Source organism: Leptonychotes weddellii, chromosome 2 (genome assembly GCF_054177405.1).
Source record: "Leptonychotes weddellii isolate Sample4059 chromosome 2, ASM5417740v2, whole genome shotgun sequence".
Lineage (NCBI taxonomy): Eukaryota > Metazoa > Chordata > Mammalia > Carnivora > Phocidae > Leptonychotes > Leptonychotes weddellii.
The window spans coordinates 11,493,725-11,511,941 of NC_138370.1; the positions used below are offsets into that span (position 1 = coordinate 11,493,725).

General features: G+C 39.8%; 1 protein-coding gene across 1 annotated transcript in view; it reads left to right on the forward strand.

Moving 5' to 3' along the window:
* Positions 1-18,217, forward strand: part of WWC2 (WW and C2 domain containing 2) — a 206,318-nt gene that overhangs the window by 162,090 nt on the left and 26,011 nt on the right. The window contains exons 15-20 of the mRNA XM_081807339.1: positions 714-906; positions 2,693-2,857; positions 12,409-12,548; positions 14,728-14,926; positions 16,355-16,519; positions 17,793-17,885. Of these exons, the coding sequence (XP_081663465.1) occupies positions 714-906; positions 2,693-2,857; positions 12,409-12,548; positions 14,728-14,926; positions 16,355-16,519; positions 17,793-17,885 (955 nt within the window). The remainder of the gene's footprint in view (positions 1-713; positions 907-2,692; positions 2,858-12,408; positions 12,549-14,727; positions 14,927-16,354; positions 16,520-17,792; positions 17,886-18,217) is intronic.

Here is an 18,217-nt window from a genome sequence, read left to right on the forward strand (position 1 = left end):
GGGCGCCTGGGTGGCTCAGTCGTTAAGCGTCTGCCTTCGGCTCAGGTCATGATCCCAGGGTCCTGGGATCGAGTCCCACATCGGGCTCCCTGCTCGGCGGGAAGCCTGCTTCTCCCTCTCCCACTCCCCCTGCTTGTGTTCCTGCTCTCGCTATCTCTCTCTCTGTCAAATAAATAAATAAAATCTTTAAAAAAAAAAACAAAAAAAACTTGTAAGTTTGCTTCACAATATGCTCCTCAGCAGTTCTTCTTCGCTAGTAGGGTAATGTATTCCACTCCTGGGAAATGATCACCAGCACCCCTTGTTTAATACTGGGGTGTGAGTATTCTTGGGGACAAAGTTTGCTTAGCATGATCCCATCTTCCCAGACTCAGAAAACTTTACTTTGGAATTGGCTGTCCCCGGGCAGGTGGGACGTTAAATTCATCTGCCCCACGGATTTTTTCTCCTCCCCTTCTCTTCCCCCGTCCTGTCGTTGCTGTAGCCCTGTGGGGAGTGGCAGGCCCAGGGGCACGGTCAGCATGGGTGGGTGAAGAACGGAGCCTCTGGGCCGCTGAGCACAGACGGACCCATTCTGACAGCAAAGCTCTCAGTTGATGATGAACTCCATGTTCCCCTGTGTTTCTCTCTTTCGCAGATGATTTCAGACGACAGCTGCGGATCTGGTATAATTGAAGTACCTGTAAAATCCATTTTACTCTTGTTCTTTGCAGATACTTTAGGGTTGCTCTGCTTCCCTCCTCGACGGATGTCAGCTGTCTGTTTCGAACAAGAGTCCATCCAGCCACAGAATCCATCTTATTCAATGATATGTTCCGAGTGGCCATTTCCCAAACAGCCTTACAGCAGAAGACGCTGAGAGTCGATCTTTGCTCTGTTAGTAAACACCGAAGTGAAGAATGCCTGGTAGGTTATTTCACAGTTCCCTTTACCGCAGAAGACCCATGATTGGGCTATGCTGAGAAGAACTCTCTCGTTGCTGTTTCGCCAGCCCTGGGACCACCACAGATCTGCCCAGCGCCTTGGGCACAGCCAGTGGTGGTTTCATTTTTTTATCGGAAGCAGTGATTTCTGGTTTTCATTTTCTTATTCAAGACCTTTCAAATCTGCTTATTAGTTGTGATTTTCTGTAATATCTATCTCCCGTTCTACCCTTTGACCTCTGTCATGATGATCAGTCTGGAGCTTGCTTGTTATTCCCAACAGGAGTCTTTGTGCTGGGTGCTTGGTATACATTATCTCCTTTAATCCTCGTGACCGTCTCAGGGGAGAAGGTATGAGTACCCCCTATTTTTAGATAAAGAACTGCGAAGAGAGGTGATGTGTCCAGGGTCACGAAGCTGGTGAACGATGGAGCCTGATATCAAAAAGACATCCCACACATAATTCACTGTTATAAGTTTAAATTAAGCAGGAGACTGAGTATCCAGTCCCTTTATTATATTCTCGCCAGCCATGGTATTATAGCTTCTAGGAAGACTTAAATGCTGCTATTTAGAGGAATATGATGTTTAAATGCTCACACGAGAGACTTCATGTATAACTAATGGTGAGTTTAACACACCACTGTACATAATAACCAGAAAACCATTATACACCAGAAAAGTACACAAGGTGTTCCAGCGCAGGCATTGAGGGGGTGCCCTTGTGTCCAAACAACAGGACAGGTTTCGTGTTGAACTTTTCTCCGCGGTACAATAGGAAACACAAAAACAAGCTTCATGATGAACAGAGTTTACAAGGATGATAGATTTCTTGTTGGTATTTCCTTTTCTTTATATGAAAAAAATATTTGATAATATTACCTGGCAATAAAAAAAGAAGCAAAGATAGCGACTCAGTAGGCTGTCAGATTACTGCAATAGATATGTGTGTCAGAAGCTCCTTAAAGTTAGTAAATACGTTAATTAATAGCCTTTAAAAAAAATGGTACTGTTTAATTAGATCCTGGCTCGTATGTGTCGTTTGCTGGAATATAAAAACTTTCTTTGACATTCATCTAATCCAAAGAAAAATTTTGCTATCTGGTCTCTCATTTAAGAACCACAGTAAGGGGGCGCCTGGGTGGCTCAGTTGGTTAAGCAACTGCCTTCGGCTCAGGTCATGATCCTGGAGTCCCTGGATCGAGTCCCGCATCGGGCTCCCTGTTCGGCAGGGAGTCTGCTTCTCCCTCTGACCGTAACCCCTCTCGTGTGCTCTCCCTCGTTCTCTCTCTCAAATAAATAAAATCTTTAAAAAAAAAAAAAAGAACCACAGTAAGGTTTTTGTTTTTGAATTTTATACTGGATAATGGGTTTTTGTGAGTAATAATCAAATGACTCTTACAGCATATATTGTAAGAGGTATTATGATTTCTGCTTAATCGCTTATTTTTTTTATTTATTTTTTGACTTTTCATTAAAAAATAATTCTACTTACAAAAAGTTACATGCTTAGTCATTAGGTTTTAGCAAAATAGTATCTCACAAAATAATCCTAGGGTTGGCATCTAGATTGGGGTTATTTCTTACTTAGTCACACCTTCAGGTTTAAAAAAAATCCACCAATGCTTTATATCATGAGTATTGCATTTGTTTAACCCTAAAACAGGCTAGCCCCATAATCTTAATTATATGAGAAGAAGCAAATATGAAATTAAACATTTATTTTCTCTTCTTTTCTCCCCCCTCCCCCCCACCTTCATTTCACACAGGCTGGAACTCAGATCAGTCTGGCTGATTTACCATTTTCCAATGAGATTTTCACTCTGTGGTATAACCTGCTTCCTTCCAAGCAAATGTCTTGCAAAAAGAATGACGAAGAAAATGAGGACTCTGTATTTCAACCAAATCAGCCATTAATAGATTCTATAGACTTGGTGAGTCCAAATTGGGGTAAAAAGGCATTATGACTAAAGGAAATAATGCGAAATGTGGAATGCTGTGGTAACCGGTGTGTTCCTGCTCACTTTCACTACCCTTCCTTCCCCAGCTTACGCTTTCCTCCCAGCTTCCTAACAACGACAAAACCAGAACGAACGATTATTTCCAGCTTCCTTTCAAGTATAGTTTATAAAAGAATCACTCATTTCTGCTCACACTTCCTTCCATCAGAATAAACTGATGCGTAGTCTTAGCTGGGTTAGGTGACCACGGAAAACCTTTTGCTTTAAATTTATACTTTCATATGTCATGTTCACATCTTTGATTCCACTGTCAGGTTATACATTTGGAACTCAGATCATTTGCAGACGTTAAATTACTAAGGCTAAAGAACGTCTTAGTTTCTATTTGTTATGTCAATAAAGTGATAAATATTTTCTATTAAGCTTGTTATAAATCAGCAGTCATACTGTTGTAACCAAAAATCATCCACATTCAACACTTCAGAAAATTTACAGGGGGCCTTCTGGGAAGCCATTCATCACTGACTTGGCATCTGTGAATATTGTTACCAAGTTCAAGTTCATTTTCGGTTATCTTTGAGTAAAGAGTTTACCAAGCAGAAGTCAGATAATTACTGATCATCTCCTGTGTGCAAGGCACGACAGTGGAAGTCGTGGTAGGTGGAGAAAGGAAAGCAAGCATGCTGGTGGAGATGGTATCGCACGCCCCACTTTGTGGTTGACGCTGAGTAAGGCACACAGGATGATGAAATAGGACTTGGACCTTGGAGAGTGCTGATGTGATGGTCACGCTGTGGGTAAATTTTTTTAACAGATTCATGCAGTGTAATTCACATACCATACGGTTCCTCCATTGAAAATGTACAGTTCATCCTCCTGAAGCGCACAGTTCAGTGGTTTTTAGTATATTCACGGAGCTGGGCCACCATCAACCACAATGTAGTATTCGAACATTGTCGTCATCCCAGAAAGAAGCCCCGTACCCATTCGCAGTGGCTCCCTGTTCTCCCTAAGGCCTTTCCCCCAAGGCAACCACTCGTCTTTCTGTCTCTATAAATTTGCTGACTGTGGGCATTTCATATATATTCAGAAGAATAATACTTCTTTTACTTAGCATCATGTTTTCAGGGTGCATCCATATTCTAGCATGTATTAGTACCCCATTCCCTTATATTTCCAAATAGTACTCCATTATATGGATATACCACCTTTTATTTATCTGTTCATCAGCAGATGGGCATTTAGGCTGTCTCTGTTTTTTGACTCTTATTAATACCACTGCTGTGAACATTTGTGTAAGGGTTTCTTTGGACATACATTTTCATTAATCTTTGGTGTACGTATCTAGGTGTATGACCTGCTGGGTCATATAGTAGCTCTGTGTTTTAACATTTTGAGGAAATGACAAGCTGTCTTCCACAGTGGGTGCACCATTTTACATCCTCACCAGCAATATACGAGGACTCCTGTCATCCCAGCTCTTGCCACGTTATTAATCTTTCTGATTTTAGCCAGGCTGTGTGGTGTGAGATGCTATCTCATTGTGGTTTTGATTTATATTCCCCTAATGACTAATGATATTGAGCACATTTTCATGGACTTATTGGCCATTAGAATATTTAAAAAAATTTTTTTGAGAACTGTCTATTTGGATCCTTTGTGTTTTAGATGGGTTCCTCATCTTTTTTTATTTTACTTGATTATTATCTCTTTCTTATTATTTTATTATTGAGTTGTAAGAGTTCCTTATGTATTCTTGATACAAGTCTCTTATCCAATAAATGACTTGCAGATATTTTCTCTCATTCTATGGGTTTCTTTTCACTTTCTTGATGGTTTTGTTTGCAGTACAAAATACTAAATTTTGATAAAAGTCCAGATGTGTTTTTTTCTTACATTGCTTGTGCTGCTGGTGTCATATCTAAGAAGACTTTGCCCAACCGAACATCATAAAGATTTACTCCTGTGTTTTCTTCTGAGAGTTTTAAAGTTTAGTGTTACTTTTAGGTCTCCGATCCATTTGAGTTATTCTTTATGTGTGATGTGAGGAGTAGGTCCAATTTCATTTTCTTGTAGGTGGGTATGCAATTGTTCCCAATACCACTTAGTTGAAAACACTAGTCTTTCCCCACTGAATTAGCTTGGCACCCTTGCTGAAAGTCACTTTACCGTAAGTGTGATCGTTTATATGTCTGGACTCTAAATTCTGTTCTGTTAATCTATTAATCATACAGATTTGTATTTGTGCCAACATCACACTACTGTGATGACTGTAGCTTTGTAGTTATTTTGAAATAAGAACATGTGAGTCATCCAGCTTTGTTTTTCTTTTTTAAGATGGTTTGGGCTCTTTGGGGTCCCTTGCATTTCCATATGAATTTTAGTATCAGTTTGTCAATTTCTGCAAAAAAAAAAAAGGCAGCTAGGATTTTTTTTTTTTTTTTTTTTTTAAGATTTTATTCATTTGACAGAGACACACAGCGAGAGCAGGAACACAAGCAGGGGGAGGGGGAGAGGGAGAAGCAGGCCTCCCGCTGAGCAGGGAGCCCGATGCGGGGCTCGATCCCAGGACCCTGGGATCATGACCCGAGCCGAAGGCAGACGCTTAACGACTGAGCCACCCAGGCGCCCCAAGGCAGCTAGGATTTTTATATAGATGGCATTGAGTCTGTAGATCAATTTGGAGGGTATTGTCATCTTAACAGTTTTAAGTCTTCTGATTATGAATATGGTATATCTTCCCATTTATTTGGGTCTTCATTAACTTCTTTCAAAAAATGTTTTGCCGTCTTCAGAGCCCAAAATCACACTTGTTTTGTTAATTTTATTCTTTTTGATGCTATTGTAAATAACTATTTTCTTAATTTCATTTTCAGACTATTTCTTGCACAATTGATTTTTGACTACTTGTCTTGTATCCAGCAACCTTACTGAACAGGTTTAAGTTGAATAGTTTTTTTCGTGGATTCCCTAGGATTTCCTATATGTAACATCATATCTTCTGCAAAGAGTTGGTTTTACTTCTTTCTTCTTTCCAGTTGCTTTTTCTTTCTTTTTCTTGACGCTTCACCCTGGCTACAACTTCCATTATGATATCGCAAGAAGTGGTGAGAGAGCAGACGTCCTTGTCATGGATGTGATCTTAGGGGGAAATTTTCGGTTTTTCACCATTACGTATGATTTCTGCTAATGGTTTGTTGTAGTTGCCCTTCATCAAGTTGAGGGGAATCCTTTTCCTAGTTTGTTGAGTGTTTTATCATAAAGGCTGTGGATTCAACCAATGCTTTCCTGCATCTGTTGAGATGACATGTGGTTTTATCCTTTATTCTGTTCATACGGTTTATTGATTTTCAGATGTCAAACCAACCTCGCATTCCTAGGATAAATTAGATTCAGTTTTCTAGTATTTTGTTGAGAACTTTTTTTGGTCTGTATTCGTAGTTTTCTCCTGATGTCTTTGCCTAGTTTCGACAGCAGATAATTTTGGCCTCAGGGAATGAGTTAGGAAGTATTCCCTCATCATCTGTCTTTTGGAAGAGTTTGAGAAGAATTGGTATGAATTCTTCTTTAAATGTTTGGTAGAATTCAGCAGTGAAGCCCTCTGGGTTTGGACTTTGTGGAAAGGTTTTTGTTTACTAATTCAGTCTCTTACTTGTTATAAGTCTACTCAGAATTTTGTTATAATGTCACTTTGAGTAGTTTGTGTCTTTCTGGAATGTGTGCATCTTATCTAGGTTGTCTGACGTCTGGGCAAACAGTTGTTTGTGGTAACCCTTATAATTCATTTTATGTCTGTAGAGTTGATAGTGATATTCCCTCTTTGGCCCCCTGATTTCAGTAATTTGAGCTTTTTCTCTCTTTTTCTTGGTCAGTTTGGCTAAAGGATTTTACTTTTTTGAATCTTTTCAAAGAATCACTTTTTGGTTTCATTGATCTTCTCTGATATTTCTCTGTTTGCTATTTCATGAATTTCTACTCTGTCATTATTATTATTATTATTGTTATTGTTATTATTATTAGAGAGGGGCAGGGAGGAGAGGGAAAGAGAGAATCTTAAGCAGTCTCCAGGCCCAGGATGGAGCCCGACGCAGGACTCGATCTGACAACCCTGAGATTTTTTTTTTTTTTTTTTTTGAGAGAGAGAGAGTAGTCTTTATTATTTCCTTCTTTCTGATTACTTTAGGTTTACTCTTTCTCCATTTTCTTAAGGTAGAAGGTTAGGTTATAGATTTGAGATCTTCTGCTTTGACACAGGCACTCCTAGCTATAAATTTTATTCATCTCTAAGTATTTTCTGATTTTCCTTGTGACTTCTTTGACTCATTGGTTATTTAGGAATGTGTTAATTTCCACATCTTTGTTACTTCCTATGATTTCCTTGCGTTATTGATTTCTGATTTCATTACAGTGCGGTCAGAGCACATACTTTGTATGATTTCAGTTCTTCTAAGTTTACTGAGGCTTGTTTTACGGCCTAGCATATGCTACCGTTCCCGGAGAATGTTCCATGTGCCCTTGAGAAGAATGTGTGCTCTGCTCTTATTGGGTGAGTATTCTACAGGTGTTTCTTAGGTTCACAGTGTTGTTTCACATATATATACATTTTTATTACACTTCTTATCTTATTCTAATCTCACTTTAACTTGTTTCTTTTGTGGAGAGGAGTGATGGAGAGATTTATAATGAAGTGTACAGAGGCAGTGTGTGTTTTCCAATGAATTTTCACAAAGTCAACACGCCTGTGTAGCTACCACCCAGATCAGGGTATAGTGCCTTACCAGCACCCCAGAATCCTTCCTTGTGTCCCATCTAGTCATTACCACTGTCCCCTAAAGGTAATCTCTATTCTGACTTCTGTCTTTGAACTTTATATAACGGAATCATTCAGTATATGTTCCTTTATGTCTGGCATCTCATTTTCAGCATTACGTTTGTGCAAGTCATCTGTGTTTTGTGTCATTGTAGTTCATCCATGCTCAGTGTTGTGTGATAGATCACTGTATAATTATGTCACACTTTCTTTATCCATTCTGCTGTTGATGGACATTTGAGGTTCTAACTTGAGGGCTATTATGAGTAGTGCTGCTATTAACATCTCGTACATGTCTTTATTTATCTTCTTTATTTTAGCCATTGTGATAGATACATAGTACTCTCCTGTTTTTTGCATTTCCCTGATTATGTTCAATGGCCAGATGGATGTCATCTTTTGTGAAGTGTCTGTTCAAGATTTTGCCCGTTTATCTATCAGATGCTCTCTTTTTTTTTTTTAATAGGTTGGTAGCAGTTTTTAATTTTAGATTTGAGTGTTTTGTCCAATATGTTTTTTGCAAAAAGCTTTTCCTATTCTGTGGCTTGCCTATTCATTTTCTTAATGTTGCCTTTTGGTGAATGGAAGTACTCAGGTTTAACATAGTCTTATTTATCAATTTTTCCCTGTATGCTTAGTGCTTTCCTTTGCGATTTAAGAACTGTTTGCCTACTACAGGATCATGAAGGTGGTTTACTGTATTGTCTTAAAAGCTTTATTGCCTTACCTTTCACATTTAGATCTAAGTTCATCTGAAATTTTTTTTTGTATAAGGTGTGAGGTAGGGGTCAGGATTCCTTTTTATCCATGTGATAGCTGATTAACCCAGCACCATTTGTTGAAAAAATTTTCTTTCCCAACTGCATCACAATGTCATCTTTCTCCTAAGGTGCTTGGGAGTCTGATCATGGATATTCTGTTCCATTCTACGGGCTTAGTTGTCTACCTCTGCAGAAAATACTATACTTTTTTCAAAGTGAGGGCTTTAAATAATTCGTCATTTAGACTGATTTTTAAGGCTATTTATAGATAATTGCTATCAGATTAAAGGAATTTCTCGCTCTTTCTAGGTTGCTAAGACTTTTTATTATGCGTGGACATTGAATTTTATCAAACGTTTTTACTGTTTACTTTCTCTTAAATTGATTACACGATTTTTCTCTTTTATTTTCTTAATGTGGTGGATTATACATTGATTGACTTTAATGTTAAGCCACCCTTGGGTTCCTAGAATAGGACAGACTTCATTGTGGTATATTTTACATGTGTTTTTATATGCGTTGCTGGATTTGATTTCTTGATTTTGTGTTTGCTCCTTTATGTTCATGAGAGAGATTAGTCTTTAGTTTTCTTTTTTTGTAATGTCATTTTTTGATATCAAGGTTTTACGGGCTTCATAATATAAGTTAGAAAGCATTCTTTTTTTACTCTCTGCAGAAGGTTTTGTAAGATGGGTGTCATATCTTCCTTAAATATTTGGAAGAATTCCCAAGAAAATTCACCAGCCCAGCCTGTAATTTTCTTTGTGAGAAGCAGCCTTTCTCAACTAAGGTTCTGCAAAAGTAGTAAGCACTATAAAAAATGTTTTCAGTGACTACTTTCTTACTTCTCCCAAGGATGACACATAACTTATACCATTCTAGATGTTACATTTTGTTTTGTTTTAATATAATGGATGCTAGAGGGCATTAGGCTTAATTCTCATGGAATCCCAATTGAAAAGGGCTGGTGGATTGTTTTTTAATGACAGGTTCAATTTCTTTATTAAGTATAGGACTATTCCAGCTTTCTGTACTTGTATTCATTTTAGTAAAAGTAGTATTTTCTATAGGATTTTTCTATTTTATCTATATTACCAACATTTTGGCAAAGCTATTCATGATACCTTCTTATTTTCATATATGCAAGGACTTTGCTATGTTCTCTGTTCTGTTTCTCACATGGGTAACTTTTACCATTTCTGTTTTTTCTCACTTTTGCTAGGGACTTGTCAAATTTTTTATTTTATTCAAAGAAACAACTTGTGGCCTCGTTGATTTTTTTTTTTTCTATTTATATGTGTTTCCTATTTTGTTAATTCTGCTCTTTTCTTTATTATTTCCTTGCTTCTACTTTCTTTAGGTTTAATTTGCTGTACTTTTTTTACTTCTTGAGATAGATCATTATTTAACAACATTCTTTTCCAATATATGCATTTAGGGCTAAAAAATTCTTTTTGAGCACAGCTTTGGCTGTTTTTCACAAGTTTGATAATATGAGATTATTAAAATATCATTGAATTTAAAATAGTTTATAATTTCTATTGTCATTTCTTTTTTGATCTGTGAGGTCTTTTTAGAAGTGTATTTACTTAATTCTCAAACAATGAGGTTTTCTAGTTATCTTTTTATTATTGATTTCTAGCTGTATTTCACCGTTTTCAGAGAACAGAGTACATACTATTTAATCATACAGAATATTGAGACTTGCTTTATGGCTTAGCACGCGGTCAGTTTTGGTAAAAGTTCTGTGTGTTGTTGAAAAGAATGCATTCTGCAGGTCAAGTTTATTGATTTTGCCCTTCAAATCTTCCACATTTACTCATTTTTCAGCTCACTTACTTTATCCGTTGTTGAGAGGTATATTAAAATCCTCCAACTTAGGATTATAGACATCTGTTTCTCCTTTTAGTTTGTTAGTTTTTGCTTTCTGAATTTTGTGTCTATATTTTTAGGTAAATATAAATTTAGCATTGTGTTGTATCTTTCTGTTCAACTGGCCCTTTTATTGTTATAAAATATCCCTCTTTATCTGTTCTAATACCCCTTGTTTTAAACTCTGTTTGTCTGATATTCATAAAGCTATCTCAGCCCTTTTTTTGGTTAGTGTTTTCATGATTTTATCTTTTTCCATCCTTTTACTTCCAGCACTTCTGAATTCTTAGATTTAAAGTGTTTCACTTGTAAGCAGTATATAGTTGGTTTTGGTTTATTATCCAGTCTTAAAATCTTTACCTTTTAATGGAAATATTTAGTTCATTTACATTTAATGCTAATTAGTAATATATTTGGGTTTGACCCTATGGTCTTACTGTTTGTTTTCTTGCAGTACTGTCTTTGTTCCTTGTCTTCCTTCTTTTGGATTAGTCAAGTACTTTTTTAAATTTCATTTTCCCTCCTATTAGATCATGAGTAACACAGTCTTTTATTTTTTGCTGTGTCCCTGGTGATTACAGCATGCATCCTTGCGCTATTAGAACCTACCTTAAATTAATGCTTTTACTTTTTCCAGGCAGTCTAAGAATTTTAAAAGACTTTAACTCCATTTATTCCCTTTCCTCCTTCTGTGAAATTATTGGTCATGTATTTTAGGTACGTGTATTTTAAATCCCACAAGGTATTATTGTTTTATTGACAGTCAATATTCATTTAGATTTCCCCACATCTTTACCCCTCCTGGTGTATTTCATTTCTTTCTGCATTAGTGTGCTTCCATTTGGGTCATTTTCCTTCTGCTTGAAGAACTCCCTCTGGTATTTCTTCTAGTGCAGATCTGTCAGTGTCTTTATTTCCACTTGTGAGGGACTTTTTTCCTGTATATTCAGAGTTCTCGGTGGGCAGTTAATTCTCTGAACACAATGAAGATACCATTTTGTTGTCATCTGGTTTCCACTGATTCTGTTGAGCTGCTGGAAAACAGTTGATCCTTCAAAAGTAATGCATCTTTTTTTCACTGTTTATAAGATTTTTCTCTTTTTCTTTGATTTTCAGCAGTTTCACTCTGATGTGCTAATGTGGCATTTTTTCTGTATACACGAGTGAAATTCTCCATCATTTCATCAGTTTTCTTGAACATATTAATTGTAAAATCTTAAATTCCTTCTCTGAATAACTGCAGTATATGGATCACCTGTAGATCTGCCTCTTTCATCTTATTTGTTGCTGTTCTTGCCCTTCAGTCAGTCATTGGGTCCTGTTTCCAATGGATTCTGGATAATATGTATGAATGATAGAGGCTCTGGCTGATACCTTCCTCCAGAGAGGATTTAATATTCTTCCAGAAGGCAGGTTACAGATCACCTGGATCACTTGGAGGACCTGAGTTCCAATTGAATGCTCCCTAGGAAAAAAAAAGACCTAGGACCGTAAAGAAACTGAAGCATCTGCTTCCTGTTTTAGCCTCCTCACAGCTGGGTTTTGTTCAGTTTCTCACCTCTTGCTTTCACATATGCCACTTAGGAACAAGCAAATAGCACACCAAGAATATTGTACAGAATACCGGACTCACTACAGGTCCTTTCTCTGGCCCCTCGCGTGCTGCCTGCTGTGGTGGTTCAGCTTGGTTTTCATCTCGGCATCCTACTGATCTTGCCAGTGTCCTGCACAGCTGTAGTTTTAGCCTGTGCGCCCCGCCATTAGATCTGACACCGTCCCCAAGGGAAAAGAGTGACAGTGATGTCGCTTCACCTCCTTGTACTTTCTTCTCCCTGGGATCTTGGCCTCTAGTCCTGATTGCCGGTGTTGCTCTTTCCTTGCTTTAAAACAGCTGGAGTTTGGTTTGTTTGTTGCTCTTTGTCTTATTTTATTCAGCTTTCATATTTGTTCTCAGCAGAAGGATTGGGTCCCGTACCACCTTCTTTTTCACAACTGGAAGCTTACGTCCGCATCTGATGAGTTTTTAAATCATGTCTCACAATAGATGATGTTCAGTGCCTTATATGCTTTCTATTCTCCAGGATGCAGTGTCAGCCTTACTTGCAAGAACATCAGCCGAGCTGTTGGCTGTGGAACAGGAATTAGCACAGCAAGAAGAAGAAGAAGAGGAAGAAGAAGAACCCGGGCAGGAAGAAGAGCAAAGAGGTCCAGATGGAGATTGGTAAAAACAGTTGTTTCCTTTTGCTCTCTGGGAACTCAAAGAGGATGTGTTTAGTTTCTTACAAGAAACTTTCAGGGGAACCTTCATAGGTTCAGATCTTATTACCCTGGAATTTTGCAGAACAGTGCCATGCCAGGGAGCCGCCACTAAAGGAAAGACCTTCTTCGGTCATCAGAGAGTCGAAGAAGGCAACAGGGAAATGGCGGGCAGCATCAGCATGAACACAGGAAGGAGGCTCTTTGTTCCTGCTTCCTTCAGTTCTGACACTCTTTCCGGAGCTATTTGAAATTTTAAGTCTAAAAATACCTGTTTTGAAAGGTGTGGTGGTGTATTGTCCATTCATACATAAATTTAAAACTTACTTTCTTTTTCTTTAAACTACCAGAAGTATCATTGTACCATTTAGGTTCAGGCAAGTCAGAGCACACATTCTAGAAAACAGCTTCTGAGTCGTCACTCTCTATTTGTTACCACTTCCATCTTCTTTTCCTGCTCCCTCCTCATTCTCCACACCCCCACCGATAAAAAAAAAAAAAAAAAAAAGAGGTTACTATAGCTTTTGTCTAGATTCACATACAAAAAAGAACTGTTATTTCCTGGTTTGCAGTTTTCTCTACAAACAAATTTTAGTGAATGCGTCAGTTTTTAAAGTATATATGTAAAATTATTTGGATTGATTTTAATGTATATGTAGTTGCTTATACTGATACGCTTGAACTACTGTTAACACATATGTATAGCGTGTGTGTGTGTGTGTGTGTAAAACTTGTTACAAGCTAACAGTGACAAGATATGTCGTAAATAACAAACTCTTAGACATTCGGAAGGAACAGCTTACTACAGTGATGAACAAAGGCACAGATGTACTTTGTTCTTATCAGAAGCCCTTTGCAACGGTTATGAATCAGAGTACTGCAAAAATAATAAATACAAGAGTGATTATAAGGTTCATCATGGTATTTTTAAATACGAAGCCTTCTTTGTGTATGTAAAATACAATTCGTTTCATATACGTTTCAGAAAATACACTTGGTATGTAGCATAAAGGAATTTATAGCTCGCAGAATTCATTGCTAGCTCCCCCGTGCCCACTGCATGACTAGGCGTTTAATTACTGGCGTGTGCCAATTTGTCAGAAAGTCACCAATCACAATTATAGCTCAACTTTGAGTTATCAGTGGAAGAAGAGTTTCCGTTCTAAGGACATGGAACTCAACAAAGCATGAGGTATTCTAAGCCATGCTGGTACTATTACGTTCCTGCCCATGCGGGTTATACAGACTATATGTCATATGTACATTCTGGAACCCTGCTTATCATGCCACCCCAGCCCATGCCATGGCTTTTGTTAAAGACGAGATCATATGGCATTAGGATTCTTGTGCTGTCAGTAGTAAAACTCCCTTTTCCCAGGGTTTTACCCTTGCTAGCCTGTAAGCACAGCTGACCATGGACATATTTTTTTTTAAGATTTTACTTTTAAGTACTCTCTACACCCAACGTGGGGCTTGAACTTAAAACCCCAAGATCAAAAGTCGCGTGCTCTTCTGACTGAGCCAGCCAGGCACCTGGATAATGGAGATTTTCGGTGCTTATGTCTTTATTCGCTTTTAGAATAAAGTCATCCTGTTGTATGATTAATTTTACAATAAATAAACATTATAGTGAGTGTCAGTTTTTTAAATGGTGGGGTTGAATTTTATATGTGATTTTTTTTTAAGATTTTATTTATTTATTTGACAGAGAGAGACACAGCGAGAGAGGAAACACAAGCAGGGGGAGTGGGAGAGGGAGAAGCAGGCTTCCCGCCGAGCAGGGAGCCCGATGCGGGGCTCGATCCCAGGACCCCGGGATCATGACCTGAGCCGAAGGCAGACGCTTAATGACACGACTGAGCCACCCAGGCGCCCCTTTATATGTGATTTTCAGACTATTTCTATTTTAATATCTAGGAATTAGGTCAAATTTCATTCATTTAACTTTCTAGTGCCTAAGTATGGTGATGTCGCTGCGTGTCGCTCGAGTCAGAGGGCGGTTGTGTCTTTGACGCGCATGTGAGCTGCAGTTCGCGCCGCAGCCGCGGTCGAGTCACGGTGCGTGAGCCGCGTTCGCTGCGCCGCCTGGGGACACGTGCCTCACCTACCTGGGGCCTGCTTCCCTCTGTCTTGTCGCACCGCAGGTTGACCATGCTGCGAGAGGCCTCTGATGAAATTGCGTCTGAAGAAGAGGCCCCCGTGAAGTTGCCAGAGGGCAGTAGCTGTCCAGGAGACTTGTGCTCGTGCCCGAGCGCGCCCGAGGCGCAGGAGGACGCGGGCAGGAGAGAGCGTGGCTGTGTTGAGGACCGCGGGCGCCAGCCACCTGCCGGGCCGTGCACCCTGGTGAGGACCCGCGGCCGCGCGCCCCGACGCCCCTGTCCGTCGGCACCGCGCAGGCCGAGTCTGTCCCGGCTGTGATCCCGTGTTAGGGTTTCGTGCAAAGCTCGTCCTGAGAGGCGTTTGTGGAAATGGGCTGTAAGAGGCAGTGGAAACGCTGTAAAATTTTTAAATGGGCCCCAAATATTCATTCTTCGCTTACATTTTATGTAGGAAGATGAATAGTGCTATTTAGATCTCCATAAATGTCTTCTGAATATGTATTAAAAGCATTTGCAGAATGACTACCGAATTCCAGGATAACTACTTGATTTAAGTTTTGTAAATGTAAGTTTATTTCCATCTCAAACCTGAAGTAAACATTTAAAGTTCCTCTTGGTTAGGGTGGGGTTCTGGTTGGAATCTGCTCTGGAACGTGGCAGGTGGCTCAGGGTTCCCTGTGGGTGCCAGCCAAGTTATGCTAGTTGAGGGAGAGACGTGTGGGTGGAGTCATTGGGATGGTAATGGAGGCTAGGAAATTCCAGTTCTTTTTTTTTTTTTTTTTAAAGATTGTATTTATTTATTTGAGAGAGAGAATGAGATAGAGAGACAGAGCATGAGAGGGGGGAGGGTCAGAGGGAGAAGCAGACTCCCCACTGAGCAGGGAGCCCGATGCGGGACTCGATCCCAGGACTCCAGGATCATGACCTGAGCCGAAGGCAGTCGCTTAACCAACTGAGCCACCCAGGCGCCCCGAAATTCCAGTTCTTTATTCCTGGGGGAAATAGTATTGTACCCTGACCAAAGACTTTTCTTCAATAAACCAGCGCAAGGCAGGTTGGAATCCTTTTATACACATAAGATCAACAATAACCATCTGCATGTGCCTGGAGAGTTTGTATTTTGAGAAACTTCTGTTTTTACTTTTATTTTTCATTACATTTCCAAAGAGAAGCTAAAAATCCAAACTCAGCTTCAGAGCGTTGCTATTTTCAAATACATATAATTGCATATTCTATATGAAACTATAACTCTGTAGTACATTTTCATTTTCTTGTATGTAATTGCTTCTATCATTATTCTGAAAAAAAGAAAAACCTAATTGGAATGTTGAGCAGCGTTTAATGATGAAGTATTCCTAGATAAGATTTTCTACAGAACCACACTTAATCTCTGTAAATCTTAGCCTTCCTCATGTGGGTCTGATATGTTAGAGACGACACCTCCATTTATGGGCGATCCTGTCCTCCCCATGGCGGGTCACTTCCTAACTCAGTGGAGAACCCTCTCCCCTGGTTCCCATCCGGAGTAACACCAAGCCTTTCTCTCCCCAGTGGCCCCAGTGCTGGGTGAGGCTCTGTTGTGAGATTAGATATTTCTTTTGTACTTAGAAGAAAGGCGCAGACAGGTATCCAGGCCCGTCCGCTTCTGACAAATTTCTGACTTCCGTTCCAGGTCGATAAAGAGACAAACACGGAGGAGGCAGGTGATGCCGGGGTGGCGGTTCGCCCCAAAGAGCGCAGCTGCCTGAGCGCTCGGCAGCGGCCCTTCGTGCGGAGCAGCGTGATCGTGCGCTCGCAGACCTTCTCCCCGGGGGAGCGTAACCAGTACATCTGCCGGGTAAGGGGGCCGGGGCCCTGCCCTCCCGCTGGCGAGTGGCCCCCCGAGGACGAGAGACTGTGCACTGGCAGTCTTCAGACTCCGACTGCAGACACACAGGGCTAGAACCGCTATGAAATATACACGAAATAGCACACTCCTCTGGGCCTTCTCAGTTGGGGTGGTTTTTTTTTTTTCCTTTCCCTAAATTTAATGTCTCATGAACTCCAAGCCATTTATTTGGCAAACATGTGAAATTAAGGACCTGGCTGCTGAGTATATTTGTACTTGGGTCTGTATTTAGAAACTTAAAATTTTTTGTATTTCTGCAGTACATCCTATATGCTTCAAACCACGTTAATCCCGCAGAACCAAAATTGCGACTTGGGTTTTAGAACAAAAATCATCTTTTAATAATGCCTGTAGACACGGAATCAGATTCACAGTTCTGTAGAGAATATGGTGGGATTTGCATCAGTTTGCCAAGTTCTATTTCCGGAAGTATTTATGACTTACAGTAATATAGATTAATAATTATAAAATGGTTTAGAAAATACTTTCAAAATTCTAAACTTATTCATTCAGTTCAACAAATACTTTTATGAAGCACCTGCTGCTAAGCATGTTTCTAAACACTTGGTTGGAATTCCTCTGTGAACAGAAGAGCCCCAGAGCCCGGCCCTTGCAGAGTTCACATCCTTGTGAGCTGAGCCAAACAGTGAACGTGATGAACAAATTATGAAGTGTCTTGGGTGGGGACCGAGCCTCTGGAAAACCGTAGAGCAAGTTAGGGGGATTGGGCATGGTGAAAGCAAAGGGTCTCAGGTTTAAGTAGGGTTCAAAGTAAGCATCATTGAGAAGGTGCTGTTTCAGCCAAGACCTGAAGCAGGTGAAGGGGTGAGGACGGGCTGTCTGAGCCAAGGGCATTCTGGGTTGTTCTAAACTGTGACTCAGCTCTGATCTGGTTATAACCCTCTAGGTTATACAGACCTTCCTTTTTAAAAATGAATATTGCAAATTAGCTAAAAATACAAAGGATCATTTTATTTCCAAGTATGTATAATTATCTTAATGTAGGAGTTCTGATAACTACCACCAAAAGGCAATTGTTGAAATTACATAAGAAAACTTAGTTGTTTAAGAAAAGCATAGAACAGAAAAACTTGTTTGGGAAGGATTTTCTTAAAGAAACAACCTCCTCACCACCTGCTTTTACCTGATAAACTTTTCAGTTGTAAACCACTAGCGCTCTGTTATGCAGTGATTTTCTTTTTTTTTTATCCTTTGTTGCCAGTTGAATCGAAGTGACAGTGACAGTTCAACCTTGGCTAAAAAATCACTGTTTGTGAGAAACTCCACTGAACGGCGCAGTTTGAGGGTCAAAAGGGTATGTATTTCCCCCCAGCAACATCTCCCTGTCTCAGTCCAATCCAGAATCACAAATTGTGAACTGCTGAGCGTCATGGCTCCATGCTCTTGGGCCGCTGAATGAAGCCACTGTGATTCCAGAGAGACACAGATGTGTTAGTTATGGAGACGGAGGGAGGGTGTTCTTGAGAGCAGCCGTTCAGTGCTGGTTTGGATCCTGTGATAATGAAGCCAGGAAATTCACTTTGCAGTATCGATGGAAAAGGGGCTTGCTGAGTGGGTTGATGGTGCTGTGTCCCCACACCGTCTCTGGCTCTCGAGTAAGAGTGTAACACCCAGGACCTTTTCGGA